The sequence below is a fragment of the Schistocerca cancellata genome, chromosome 2, assembly GCF_023864275.1.
Source record: "Schistocerca cancellata isolate TAMUIC-IGC-003103 chromosome 2, iqSchCanc2.1, whole genome shotgun sequence".
NCBI lineage: Eukaryota > Metazoa > Arthropoda > Insecta > Orthoptera > Acrididae > Schistocerca > Schistocerca cancellata.
In genome coordinates, this window is record NC_064627.1 from 848,677,122 (window position 1) to 848,689,784 (window position 12,663).

At 44.4% G+C, this 12,663-nt stretch overlaps 1 protein-coding gene across 1 annotated transcript in view; it reads right to left on the reverse strand.

The window, feature by feature from the left end:
- The window catches only part of LOC126159271 (uncharacterized), a 538,531-nt gene that overhangs the window by 174,028 nt on the left and 351,840 nt on the right, over positions 1-12,663 (reverse strand). The window contains exon 2 of the mRNA XM_049916503.1: positions 2,358-2,544. Coding sequence (XP_049772460.1) covers positions 2,358-2,544 — 187 coding nt within the window. The remainder of the gene's footprint in view (positions 1-2,357; positions 2,545-12,663) is intronic.

Here is a 12,663-nt window from a genome sequence, read left to right on the forward strand (position 1 = left end):
AAGCTATACCAATCGTCTTTTGATAAGGAGAGTATTAACTGAAATAATTTCTTTGATGGGAATACGTAATACTCAGATCAGGTTAGTCTTGCTACGAAATAAATCTGTAAAATGATATCCGAACGAACCTATATGATAAACTACTGGATTAGTGACCCATTTGAAAGCATTAAGTAATATTTTCAGTCAGAGGTCAGCGTATGTTCCCTATAAATTTCTTTAGTTGCGTAGGTGTGCTTTATTGGTGGCTTCTCACGTAGCACGAAAGTTTATACCAGGCACTGCATAGTGCCTATTACGCGCTGCGATTAAAAGCATTGGGCACGCCGCGACTTACTTGCAAATAGTGTCGCACCTATTAACAACTTTAAAGAATTTTCTTTGCCTACGTAACGAATGATTATGATTCTTAGCTGTTACTAGCTGGCTATTACTACGACTACTTTCACACGTAACTTGGCGCAACTAATATTATCATGCCGAGCAGTGTCTGCGTGCGTGAAATCTAATAACCCTACAGAATCGGCTATTTGTCGCAGTCAATAAGGAGACGCTGGAAGCGGCCAGTGCAATCTTTCTTCATTCTTTAGTACTTCCGTATCCCACTTCTTTGCGCATTGATTCTTCCTGACTAAACTCTTGAACTTCAGCCCACCCTTCATCACTACTATATTTTGATCTGAGTCTATATTGCTCCTGGCTGCTCCTTACAATCCAGTATGTTTTCGAAATGTCTGCCTGACCACGATGTAATACAAATGCAATTTCCCCTTTCACCAGGCCTTTTCCAAGTATACCTCCTCCTCTTGTAGTTCTTGAACAGAGTATTCGCTATTACTAGCTTAAATTTATCATAGAACTCAATTAGTCTTCGTCCTTTCTCATTCCTTGCCCCTAGCCCACATTCTCCTGTAACCATTTCTTCTACTCCTCCTCCTACAACAGCATTTCAGTCCCCCACGACTATTAGATTTTCATCTCCCTGTAAGTAGTGTATTATCCTTTCAATAACCTCATATACCTTCCACACATCTTCACCTCCAGCTTACGAAGTCGACATGTATTCCTGAACTACCATTGCTGTGTTGTTTTGTTGCCGATTCTGATAAAGAATAACCCTATCACTGAACTGTTCACCGTAACACACTCTCTGTTCTACCTTCCTAGTCATAACGAATGCTACTACCGTTGTACCATTTCCTGCTGCCGTTGATATTATCCTCTACTCATCTGGCCAAAAATCGTTGTCTTCTTTCCATTTCACTTCACTGGCCCCTACTATATATGAAGAATGAGCCTTTGTACTTTTCTTTTCAGATTTTATAGCTTCCCTACCACGTTCTAGCTTCTGACATTCCAGGCCCCAACTCGTACAATGTTAACGTTCGTTGCTTATACAATCTTTTTCTTATGGTGGCCTCCCCCTTGGCAGTCCCCTGCCCGAGATCCGAATGGCGGACTATTCTGGAATCTTTTGCTAATGGAGTGATCATCATGACACTTTTTCATTGGCAGGTGACATGTCCTATGGATACACACTGTAAGTGTTTACTGCAGTACTTCCCATAGCCTTCTGCATCCCCATGCCGTTGGTCGTGGCTGATTCTTCCGCCCTTGGGGGCAGTTTCCCACGCCATCTGCATGAGAGTGCCCTAAACCTCTATTCGCCCCCTTCGACGAGGCCGTTGGCACAATTAGGCTGTCCTCGTATCCCGGGAGTCTTCGGCCACCAATGCTGATTTTTATTCAAAATTTCAGCGGGGAGGGAGGGGGGGGTGTTCGAACGCGGGGAACGCGGGACTGAGGACGGAAAACATACGTGTGTGTGTGTGTGTGTGTGTGTGTGTGTGTGTGTGTGTGTGGCAGAGAGAGAGAGAGAGAGAGAGAGAGAGAGAGAGAGAGAGAGAGGGAGAGAGAGAGAATTGGAGGGCTGAGAGGGAGAGTCAGCGCTCTGAGGGAGTGCTTAGAGGGAGAGTGACTTGGAAAAGCTTATGTGGAGAGGGGGGGAGTAGAGAATGTTGATCAGAAAGATTGTGATGTGGAGTGAGAAAGTTACGTAGAGAAGGGGAGGGAGAGGGTGATGGGGGGAGTGAGAGAGTGAGAAGGACGGGAGGTGGGGAGAGGGAATGGGAGTAGGGGTTGAGGCGGGAGGGTGAGAGGTAGAATGGGTGGGATAGGAAGTAGAGAATAGCTGTGTAGTGCAAGGGGGAAGAATGGAGAAAATAAGGGGGGCAGGATTACAGAGTAAGGAGTAGAGCTGGGGGGGGGGGGGAATCATAAAAGGAAAACGTGGTGGATTGTAGGGATAACAACAGAAAATGTCAAATGAAGAGGTAGACAATGCAGCCGAGACTAACCAGCTCGCTCGCTGCAGGTCCAGGGCGGATCGATGAGCAGTATGTCGCCCTCGAGCAGCGAGACGTCGGCGTTAGGGTCGACCGCGGCCTTGGAGCCGGCCAGCCGCAGGCGGTACTCGCACAGGCCGAACTCCGTCAGCACGGGCGCCGCCAGCTGCAGCACCAGGTACGGGCTCGTCGCCGGAAGCTGCGGCAACACGACAACACCCACACCGTCAGTCACACTGGCTGCACACAATAATGTAATGTTATGTACTAAATCTGAGGTGGGATGGAGAATATAATTAGAGCAAACAGAAACTTCATGTTTGTGTGAAACCGACTACCAAGACTGTGGCAACACCAAAAAATGTAGATGGGAGCAGTATCTTCCTCGTACCGTATAAATGTCTTTCAACACGTAACAGTGTTTACTGGATAACCCGTAAAACTGAGATAAACCCCCCACCTCCCTTGCAGTAAGTACACTACTGGCCATTAAAATTGCTACACCCCGAAGATGACGTGCTACAGACGTGAAATTTAACCGACAGGAAGAAGATGCTGTGATATGCAAATGATTAGCATTTCAGAGCATTCACACAAGGTTGGCGCCGGTGGCGACACCTACGACGTGCTGACATGAAGAAAGTTTCCAACCGATTTCTCATACACAAACAGTAGTTGACCGGCGTTGCCTGGTGAAACGTTGTTGTGATGGCTCGTGTAAGGTGGAGAAATGCGTACCATCACGTTTCCGACTTTAATAAAGGTCGGATTGTAGCCTATCGCCATTGAGGTTTATCGTATCACGACATTGCTGCTCGCGTTGGTCGAGATCCAATGACTGTTAGCAGAATATGGAATCGGTGGATTCAGGAGGGTAATACGGAACGCCGTGCTGGATCCCAACGGCCTCGTATCACTAGCAGTTGAGATGACAGGCATCTTATCCGCATGGCTGTAACGGATCGTGCAGCCACGTCTCGATCCCTGAGTCAACAGATGGCGACGTTTGCAAGACAACAACAATCTGCACGAACACTTCGACAACGTTTGCAGCAGCATGGACTATCAGCTCGGTTACCCTTGACGCTGCATCACAGACAGAAGCGCCTGCGATGGTGTACTTAACGACGAACTTGGGTGCACCAATGGCAAAACGTCATTTTTTCGGATGAATCCAGGTTCCGTTTACAGCATTGTGATGGTCGCATCCGTGTTTGGCGACATCGCGGTGAACGCACATTCGAAGCGTGTATTCGTCATCGCCATACTGGCGTATCACCCGGTGTGATTGTATGGGGTGCCATTGGTTACACGTCCGGTCACCTCTTTTTCGCATTGACGGTACTTTGAACAGTGGACGTTACATTTCAGATGTGTTACGACCCGTGGCTCTACCCTTCATTCGATCCCTGCGAAACCCTACATTTCAGCAGGATATCGCACGACCGCGTGTTGCAGGTCCTGTACGGGCCTTTCTGGATACAGAAAATGTTCGACTGCTGCCCTGGCCAGCACATTCTCCAGATCTCTCACCAATTGAAAACGTCTGGTCAATGGTGGCCGAGCAACTGGCTCGTCACAATACGCCAGTCACTACTCTCGATGAACTGTGGTATCGTGTTGAAACTGCATGGGCAGTTGTACCTGCACACGCCATCCAAGCTCTGTTTGACTAAATGCCCAGGCGTATTAAGGCCGTTATTACGGCCAGAGGTGGTTGTTCTGGGTACTGATTTCTCAGGATCTATGCACCCAAATTGCGTGAAAATGTAATCACATGTCAATTCTAGTAAATTTATGTTTGTCCAATGAATACCAGTTTATCATCTGCATTTCTTCTTGGTGTAGCAAATTTAATGGCCAGTAGTGTTACTCGCCCGTACAGGGAAAGGTTTGGGCAAAGAGCACGATGAAACATTGCAGATCATCTAATGTGTACTACGTGCTTAGATGTGCAAATTGTTAGCATTTTGGCTCAACTACACAGAATAAGTAGGAGTAACGCCAGTTGCGTTTTGTATATAAGAGAAGACAAACGAGTAACGCCAGTCACCTTCTGTGGGTAAGACGCGAACGCAGTGGGTTTCTCATTCAGAAATATTATTTTAATCCTGTTTGATTGTGATAAGACCGTATTACGCCGCGAGTGAGAAGGGGAAACCCCGCCAGCACACGAAATTTCACGGAGACCGAACGGTGACCTATCGTGATTTCCGTTTATCGATCCTGCAGCTATCATGCGAAAATGGATGGCTGATCGCTCTGAGCACTATGGGACTTAACATCTGAGGTCATCAGTCCCCTAGAACTTGGAACTACTTAAATCTTACTAACCTAAGGACATCAAACACATCTATGCCCGAGGCAGGATTCGAACCTGCGACCGTAACACTCGCGCGGTTCCGGACTGCAGTGCCTAGAACCGCGTGGCCATCACTGCCGGCGCGAAAATGGAAACTGTGGGTTTAGCAGGGCCATACCTAACGCCGTGTCGGATCTCAGAGGATCCGTGTGACCAGCGCCAGAGAGGACAGAGACATTGTTCGCTCGACCGTTATTTCGCACAGGCACTTCTAAAAATAGGATTTCTTGAAGCAAAACTAGTACCCCCACGGGTATTTATTTACACATATATAAATAAAAATCAACTGCCGTATGGAAAGATCATCACTTGAGAACGGCTCGACCGATTTGCCTGTTTATTTATTTTTTTTATTTGCCAACCGATTTAACTATTCATTTTGATTTCTATTCCCAATAAAGTTTCTATTTACAATAATAATATGGCTCGAGACAAAGGAGGAGGAGATGGACATTGAATAAGGGGGGAGTATATGGACAGAGAGTGTATGGGATAGGAGGTCTACAGGGAGCAGGAGGAAGATGATGGGCACAGATTGGGGGGGGGGAGGAGGTTGGGGGTGGTGGTGGTGGTGGTGGTAAGGAAGAGATGGAAAAAGGGAAGGGGGGTGAGGATAGAGGTAGAGAGAGAGGGGCTGAGAAGGAGATTAGGATGTAATTGAAATAAATAGTAGTAACTTTATCATAAGTTGCGCTGAGACGTATCTATTTTATATTTCTTGATGGTGACTAGTTTCGGACATCTGTGTCTATTTTCAAACCATCCCTGCTGTAAGATGACAAATGCAGGCAATAGCCCACTGTCAGAAACTGCCCCTGCAGTAATAAAAGAGATATATGGCCGACTTAACAACAGCGGAACTGTTGTTTTGTAACGCTCGTCTTAGCGAGGCGGTCAACAGTTTATTACGGAAAATACCTCATTCCCTTTCATACAAAGTATTCCGACGTCAGTGCCCAGTGTCTGCTTGTTTATTATGGGTTCCGAGAGATATGTCAATCTGATTGTGAGTCTGTGAGGATCAATACGAGCCGGAAAGTCTGTGCGCCACTATAAATAGCTCCCCAATGGCCAGTAACTCCGCCGTGCATACAGACGATTTAGGCGGCTGTGGAAACATTTAGTATGCGTCGCTAGCGTGGCTGAAGAAGGCGTATCCCGCATCAGCCTGAGTTTTAGAGTCATCCGTATAGATACAAGTAAACTGTGGCCAATCTCTGCTAAGGAAGTGTTCCAAGTCGTGATTAATTTTTGTCTCCGTTCTGAAACCTGAAGGCGACACCGTTGCTGGGTGAAGAAAGTACTAACGGAAAGCGAATGTCTTTGCGTCCAATTTGTACGCACGCAACGCCAATGCTGTCAAGGGATTGCATAGTGTAAATAATGGTCTTTAAACAGCCGCCCTATAGTGAATTTTAGGCATAAGCAATTCGCAATCGAGATACATGAAAGGTGTCTGGGATGCTGTAGTCTAGTGTTCAAAGTAGTGTTTCCTTTTAGCCAGCAGTGTCGTGCTTGACAGTTGATGCTTTTCCCTGTTAGACGTAGGCTGCCACTTGTCATTCAACGAACTGCTACTTATCCAGACACCAATTGGTTCTTTCCAGCAAGAGGGCCCCAAACAATGTCGCCTCTATTGAAATCTTCATCCCTAACGAAGTTTAAACATCACAGGTTTTTTGTCCATCTGATAGCCATCACTGTTAATACTGTTACTACACACATATTCACGTTTCACACAGTACCCAGTATGTACACTTTATTACGACCACTGGCTAATATTTCAACAAAATAAAATACTTCTCCTTAATGTATCTTTGTTGTTACGCGAAGTAAAGCTTATTCGACACGTTACTGATCATTACAGACATCTTTTGAGCGACGTGAGCGACGAATTCTCTTGCTGGGTTTGGGTTGATTTGGGGGAGGAGTTCAAACTGCGAAGTCATCGGTCTCATCGGATTAGGGAAGGATGGGGAAGTCGGCAGTGCCCTTTCAAAGGAAACGTCCCGGCATTTGCCTGCAGAGATTTAGGGAAATCACGGAAAACCTAAATCAGGATGGCCGGACGTGGGATTGAACCGTCCCCCCCCCCCCTCCCCCCGAATGCGAGTCCAGTGTGCTAACCACTGCTCCACCTCGATCGGTTCTCTGTTCTTGCCCTCACCATTAACCAGCAGTCCTTTCGAGCTGCCACAAGCTGCGAAAAATGAGACGACACACAAAGAGGAACAATAACAACGACAATACCTTGAGCAACATCCTATGTATAGTCAAAGACGCCACAACCACGACGTCTGTGCATGTATAGAAAAGACCATGGACACGTTTCGTAGGCGGAGATCTGTTTTCTACGGCAACATTATTTGTAGGAGTGGTAGACGCTTGAGCAGTGTAATGTTCCATACTTTTTGGAGAAGAAAATCAAAGAGGCGTGGTTCATAGACGAACTGGGATAACGCAGGATATCCGGAAAGGCATTCTCAAGAGAAAACTCCAAGAGCACTTTTGTTTGCAAGAAAAGCCAAAACTGAAATCTGGCAAAATAATCTTCTTAAATTCACATATTCTTAGACTTCATTCTTATGTCAGTTCTCATATTAATTCTTATATTTATCCTTCAGGAACATTTGGTGCAGTCCCTTGTACTATACCGACCGGAGAAATATTCAAAACATGGAAATTCCGAACACCACGAGCATTGCGCGAAGACAGGTTTGCTATGTGACATTTTTTCGTGTTTATCACACTTCGGAAAGAAACGTTAACATTGTTGAAGATTTCACGTATTGACAACAATTTCGCGGCATACCTTGATAAGGGATCACTTTTCTGAAAACTGGCTCTCGCAATGGATTGTTAGTCAAAATACAATACAGGAATTACGCCGAAAACAATTGTAAATAACTTTCTCATTCTTTCATTGCTTGCTTTAAATTTATACAGCAGACATACAGTTAGTAGCCGAATAAGGACAACACTATTTTAATATGAATTGGACGGACATGGGTAGATAAATGAAAAACAAAAATAAAAGTAATAATCGGGTTTCGAACACTGGGCGCAAAACAGTGAAGCCGCAACGCTACCCACTATGCCACCGCTTCGACTGAACTGTTTACTCGCTGAATGATAAAGTACCTCGAAAAGTTTGACTACCTTTTTATCAGACAGGGTCGAGTGTTTACGTATAAGCCGAGACTGGGGTTCACTTATTTTGATCTCTTTCATTGGGAAATTGAGTTATGACACTTGCGGTGTTCTTCTCGTAAGTTTACGTTACTTGTTACTTTCGTTACTGGAAGTCTTTACTGATGTAGCAGTTACACACAACTTTCTTTTGCTAACTGTTCGTCAGTGTGTCTTTTGGGTGGAAACTGTTGCCTGAACAGATTTTTATCTTCTACATTTTAGTGAGCAGTCGCTTGTGCTCTACTTGAATTAACGGTAAAAAGCTCGAACTGCAAAAGTTGAGTTCGTAGTCGTGTCAAAATAATTCCAAATTTAATCGCCACGCCATCGTTTCACAAAGGCCACTACAGCCACACACGGCAATTCTGCCACACCGAGGCCGGCCTCTGCCGTGTCAAGGCAAAGGCACGGCGACATACCTACGGCTGCAGCTGTCCTACGTACTACAGAGAAAGGTCCGACACTCAGGAGGAACCTCTTGAGTGAGAGGTCGCAAAAGGCCAATGACGTTTACGGCATTACGGGGCCCACGCATTGTCTACCATGCAACCATAATATTGGCTGCTTGTGGCAACAGGGGTGGGACTGGAGGTATCCAATGGCGAGCACAGCTTGAGACTACGGGGCGTAGTTGAATTACTTAGTCGACGGGTAACTGACAATAGTGCTACAGCGCTAGTGGTGTTGGTACAAAGCAGAGCAATGGCAATGATAAACAAAGGGAACATTGTATTATACAGGGTGAGTCACCTAACATTACCGCTGGATATATTTCGTAAACCACATCAAATACTGACAAATCGATTCCACAGACCGAACGTGTGGAGAGGGGCTAGTGTAATTGGTTAATACAAACCATAAAAAAATGCACGGAAGTATGTTTTTCAACACAAACCTACGTTTTTTTAAAAAATGGAACCCCGTTGGTTTTGTTAGCACATCTGAACATATAAACAAATACGTAATCAGTGCCGTTTGTTGCACTGTAAAATGTTAATTACATGCGGAGATATTGTAACCTAAAGTTGACGCTTGAGTACCACTCCTCCGCTGTTCGATCATGTGTATCTGAGAGCACCGAATTACGTAGGGATCCAAAGGGAACGGTGATGGACCTTAGGTACAGAAGAGACTGGAACAGCACATTACGTCCACATGCTAACACCTTTTTATTGGTCTTTTTCACTGACGCACATGTACATTTCCATGAGGGGTGATGTACACGTACACACGTGGTTTCCGTTTTCAATTACGGAGTGGAATAGTGTGTGTCCCGACCTGTCAGGCCAACAGATGTTCAATGTGGTGGCCATCATTTGCTGCACACAATTGCAATCTCTGGCGTAATGAATGTCGTACACGCCGCAGTACATCTGGTGTAACGTCGCCACAGGCTGCCACAATACGTTGTTTCACATCCTCTGGGGTTGTAGGCACATCACGGTACACATTCTCCTTTAACGTACCCCACAGAAAGAAGTCCAGAGGTGTAAGATCAGGAGGGCTCGCCGACCGTGGCCCGTGTTTGTTACAACACGCAACTGAACGTCGGAGGTTTCAAGCGTCAACTTTAGGTTACAATATCTCCGGATGTAATTAACATTTTACAATGCAACAAACGGGACTGATTACGTATTTGTTTATATGTTCAGATGTGCTAACAAAACTAACGTTATTCCATTTAAAAAAACGGAGGTTTGTGTTAAAAAACATACTTCCGTGCATTTTTGTATGGTTTGTATTAAACAATTACACTAGCCCCTCTCCTCACGTTCGGTCTGTGGAATCGGTTCGTCAGTATTTGATGTGGTTTACGAAATATATCCAGCGGTAACGTTAGGTGACTCACCCTGTACATGGCGTGTTTTTTAAGTAAGGTCCATTTAAACATAAGTACACAACAAGAGATTTTTCAAGAAAGTAAATTTATTTTCAGAAAGTAGATACTTCACTCTATTTTTCGACATAGTTGCCAAGTTTGATCAAACACGTATCATACCTCTCAACCAATTTGGGGTATGCGCGCGAACTACTAGTGTCTACAACAAAATGGACCTTACTTAAAAAAACACGCCTCGTATCTACAACAATTGCCGAAATTCACATTTCTTCAAAAAGGAACCAAAGGAGTTTCACAGAGTGAGAAACAAGTGGCAGATTAAATATTAGGGTTTCTGCAATATGAGTCAGTGGAAAGTGTAGACCGGCCGTAGTGGCCAAGCGGTTAAAGGCGCTACAGTCTGGAACCGCGCGGCCGCTACGGTCGCAGGTTCGAATCCTACCTCGGGCATGGACGTGTGTGATGTCCTTAGGTTAGTTAGGTTTAAGTAGTTCTAAGTTCTAGGGGACTGATGACCTTAGAAGTTAAGTCCCATAGTGCTCAGAGCCATTTGAACCATTTGGAAAATGTGGCGTCGTATGCACTCGACTTGGCGGACAACGTAAGTGAAGAGTACAATGATAGCGATACGTGCTTTGTAAGTGAAAGTGTCGAGCCATGTAGTTCATCAGCCTTGTCTGACAGGGAGCCACAAATCCAGTCTCCAGTGACACGTAGTAAAGGACACTCGTTATCCGAGGAGGGACTACTAAACATAATTATGTACATGGAATATCACCCGCTGCACACACAGAGAGAAAAATATGAACGGATTTCGAGTAAGTCCGCATCGATACAGCCGTATAGAGCATAAGAAAAACTGTGGGTATTTAAGGAAACACAAGGTGCACTTGTCACAAAAAAGTGTTTGCGCATTTCAAGGACGCTCGATACAACATACACCATCTGCATGGTAGTGACCTGCTAAGTTAGGCACATCAAATTGCGCACGACATAGATTACTGTGATTTTTGGGGAGGCAGTGGATGGTTGCATCGCTGCAAACAGTGGTACAAAATTTGAAGATGCAAAATAACGACATTTCAAACAAAGCGCCAATTTGATGCATAGCAACTGCGGAATCGGCCCGAAGATTTGTAGGTGAGCTGAACAAATTTATCTCATCTTTCAGTGAGGAATTTGTTTTCAACTCCGGCCAATTTAGATTTGAAGGGGAAATGCATATGAAAGGAACTATGGAAATTAAAGGTATCAAGATCAGTTAACATCAGTGCCTTAATGCATTTGTATACAATTATGCCGACTGTTAATCTGGATGGTAAATTAGCTAGAAAGTTATTTGTTGTGCTGCGAGAAGTTGGACTTGCTGTGTCCCTTATGATCCTTTTGCTTGATCTAGTAATGGCATTAAGAAGAAATTTACGTCACAGCAACCAAGAGTATGAAAATGCACGTAACGTTACTACAACTGTGGTATGAGCACTGATTTTGACCAACAGCCGGTGAAAATAATTTTCTTTTGCTTCATTCATGGTCTGCGTATAAAAATCATACTCCATTAGAGAGGACTGTCCCTCCTGAAAAGTGTGTGATATTGCAGTTCGTGTCATCTGGAACCACTCAACAAATTCAGCCTCTGGATGCTTGTTTTTTCCGTGCCCATACTCGTAAAATATATCGCATTATCTGCAGCTACGCCTTAAAGGATAAGCTTCACGACAAACTGTTTCGAATTCGGTTGCATGCTTCATATTCCTTCAGTTCTCATTACCCTGTTACACCAATATGTTTGCACACGCATTCTTTAAAAGTGAATACCTAGCTGAACGTCCTTCATGGTTCGTAGCTCCCAAGGAGTTCGCCTTCCATCTTGGTGGTGCAGACCTCTGTGATCACTACGACGCGCTATTTTGCATTCGGTGTTCACGTTGCGAATTAATGGTTTGTTTTGAACATTTCTTGAATGTCGATTATGTCCATTTTGTGAAGTGTAATGCCTACATCTCACAGAGGGTTCATCTCTGCACCTCCCGGACACTTAATTTTCCGTCGCCCTCCTGCTGTACATGGTGTGTCATTAGCAGCTTTTATTTTTCCTGTCGTACTGTTAAAACAACACTTTCGAACGAGCCTTACTAAAGATCGAACTTGCGACCTCACCCAATAGGTTCCTTGTCTATATCGTGGAAGAAACTTAAATCTTAAGAAGTCTTCTTTGCCATCCTCTCGATACTATTAATGAACGCGCTGACCTCTATCACAAAAATATTTTAGTTAATTATGATATTATATAGTCACGATAAGGTGTGCAAGTAACATAATATTTTTCCTTGTTGTCTAAATGTTCAGGTTCTCTTTACTACTAATGTTGTGATGGTTCCGTCTCCGTTCTGTTGTTACTTCCCGCTTTTCCAGCAATCACGTATCTGTTTCATACCGCGCCTGCGTTATGGATTGTATGCGCCCTCAGTGCTCATAGCTGTAAGTATTTGCCGTACTACTACATAGTTTTCCTGTTAGTGGTCCCGTTCGAACGGCACGGGGAGAACGGTTTTTATGGAATTTATGAAAGTACTTCCGCAGAATATGTGATTTCTCTTTCCGTCTTTATTGCATTTTACAGGTTTCATGGTTCTGGGGACTCTCCGTGTCCTGTATCACTTTTTCAGATTTTTAAGGCCCCCCATTCTATTCGTTTGACACGGAACTTTTGCTTTGTGACAACATTGGGGTGAGGATCACCTCAGATGGTTAAGTGATTCTGCTTGCAAGTAACGTCCTGTTCTCTCTTTTGACTAATAATATTTCATTTTAGACGTTTTAGCTGCATAGTTCTTCATCTGACATTTTTTAAATTAGTTATCTAGTTAATTACATGTTTCGTAGATCATTTGATCGATTCTTTTATCGAAATGATGTGGAAT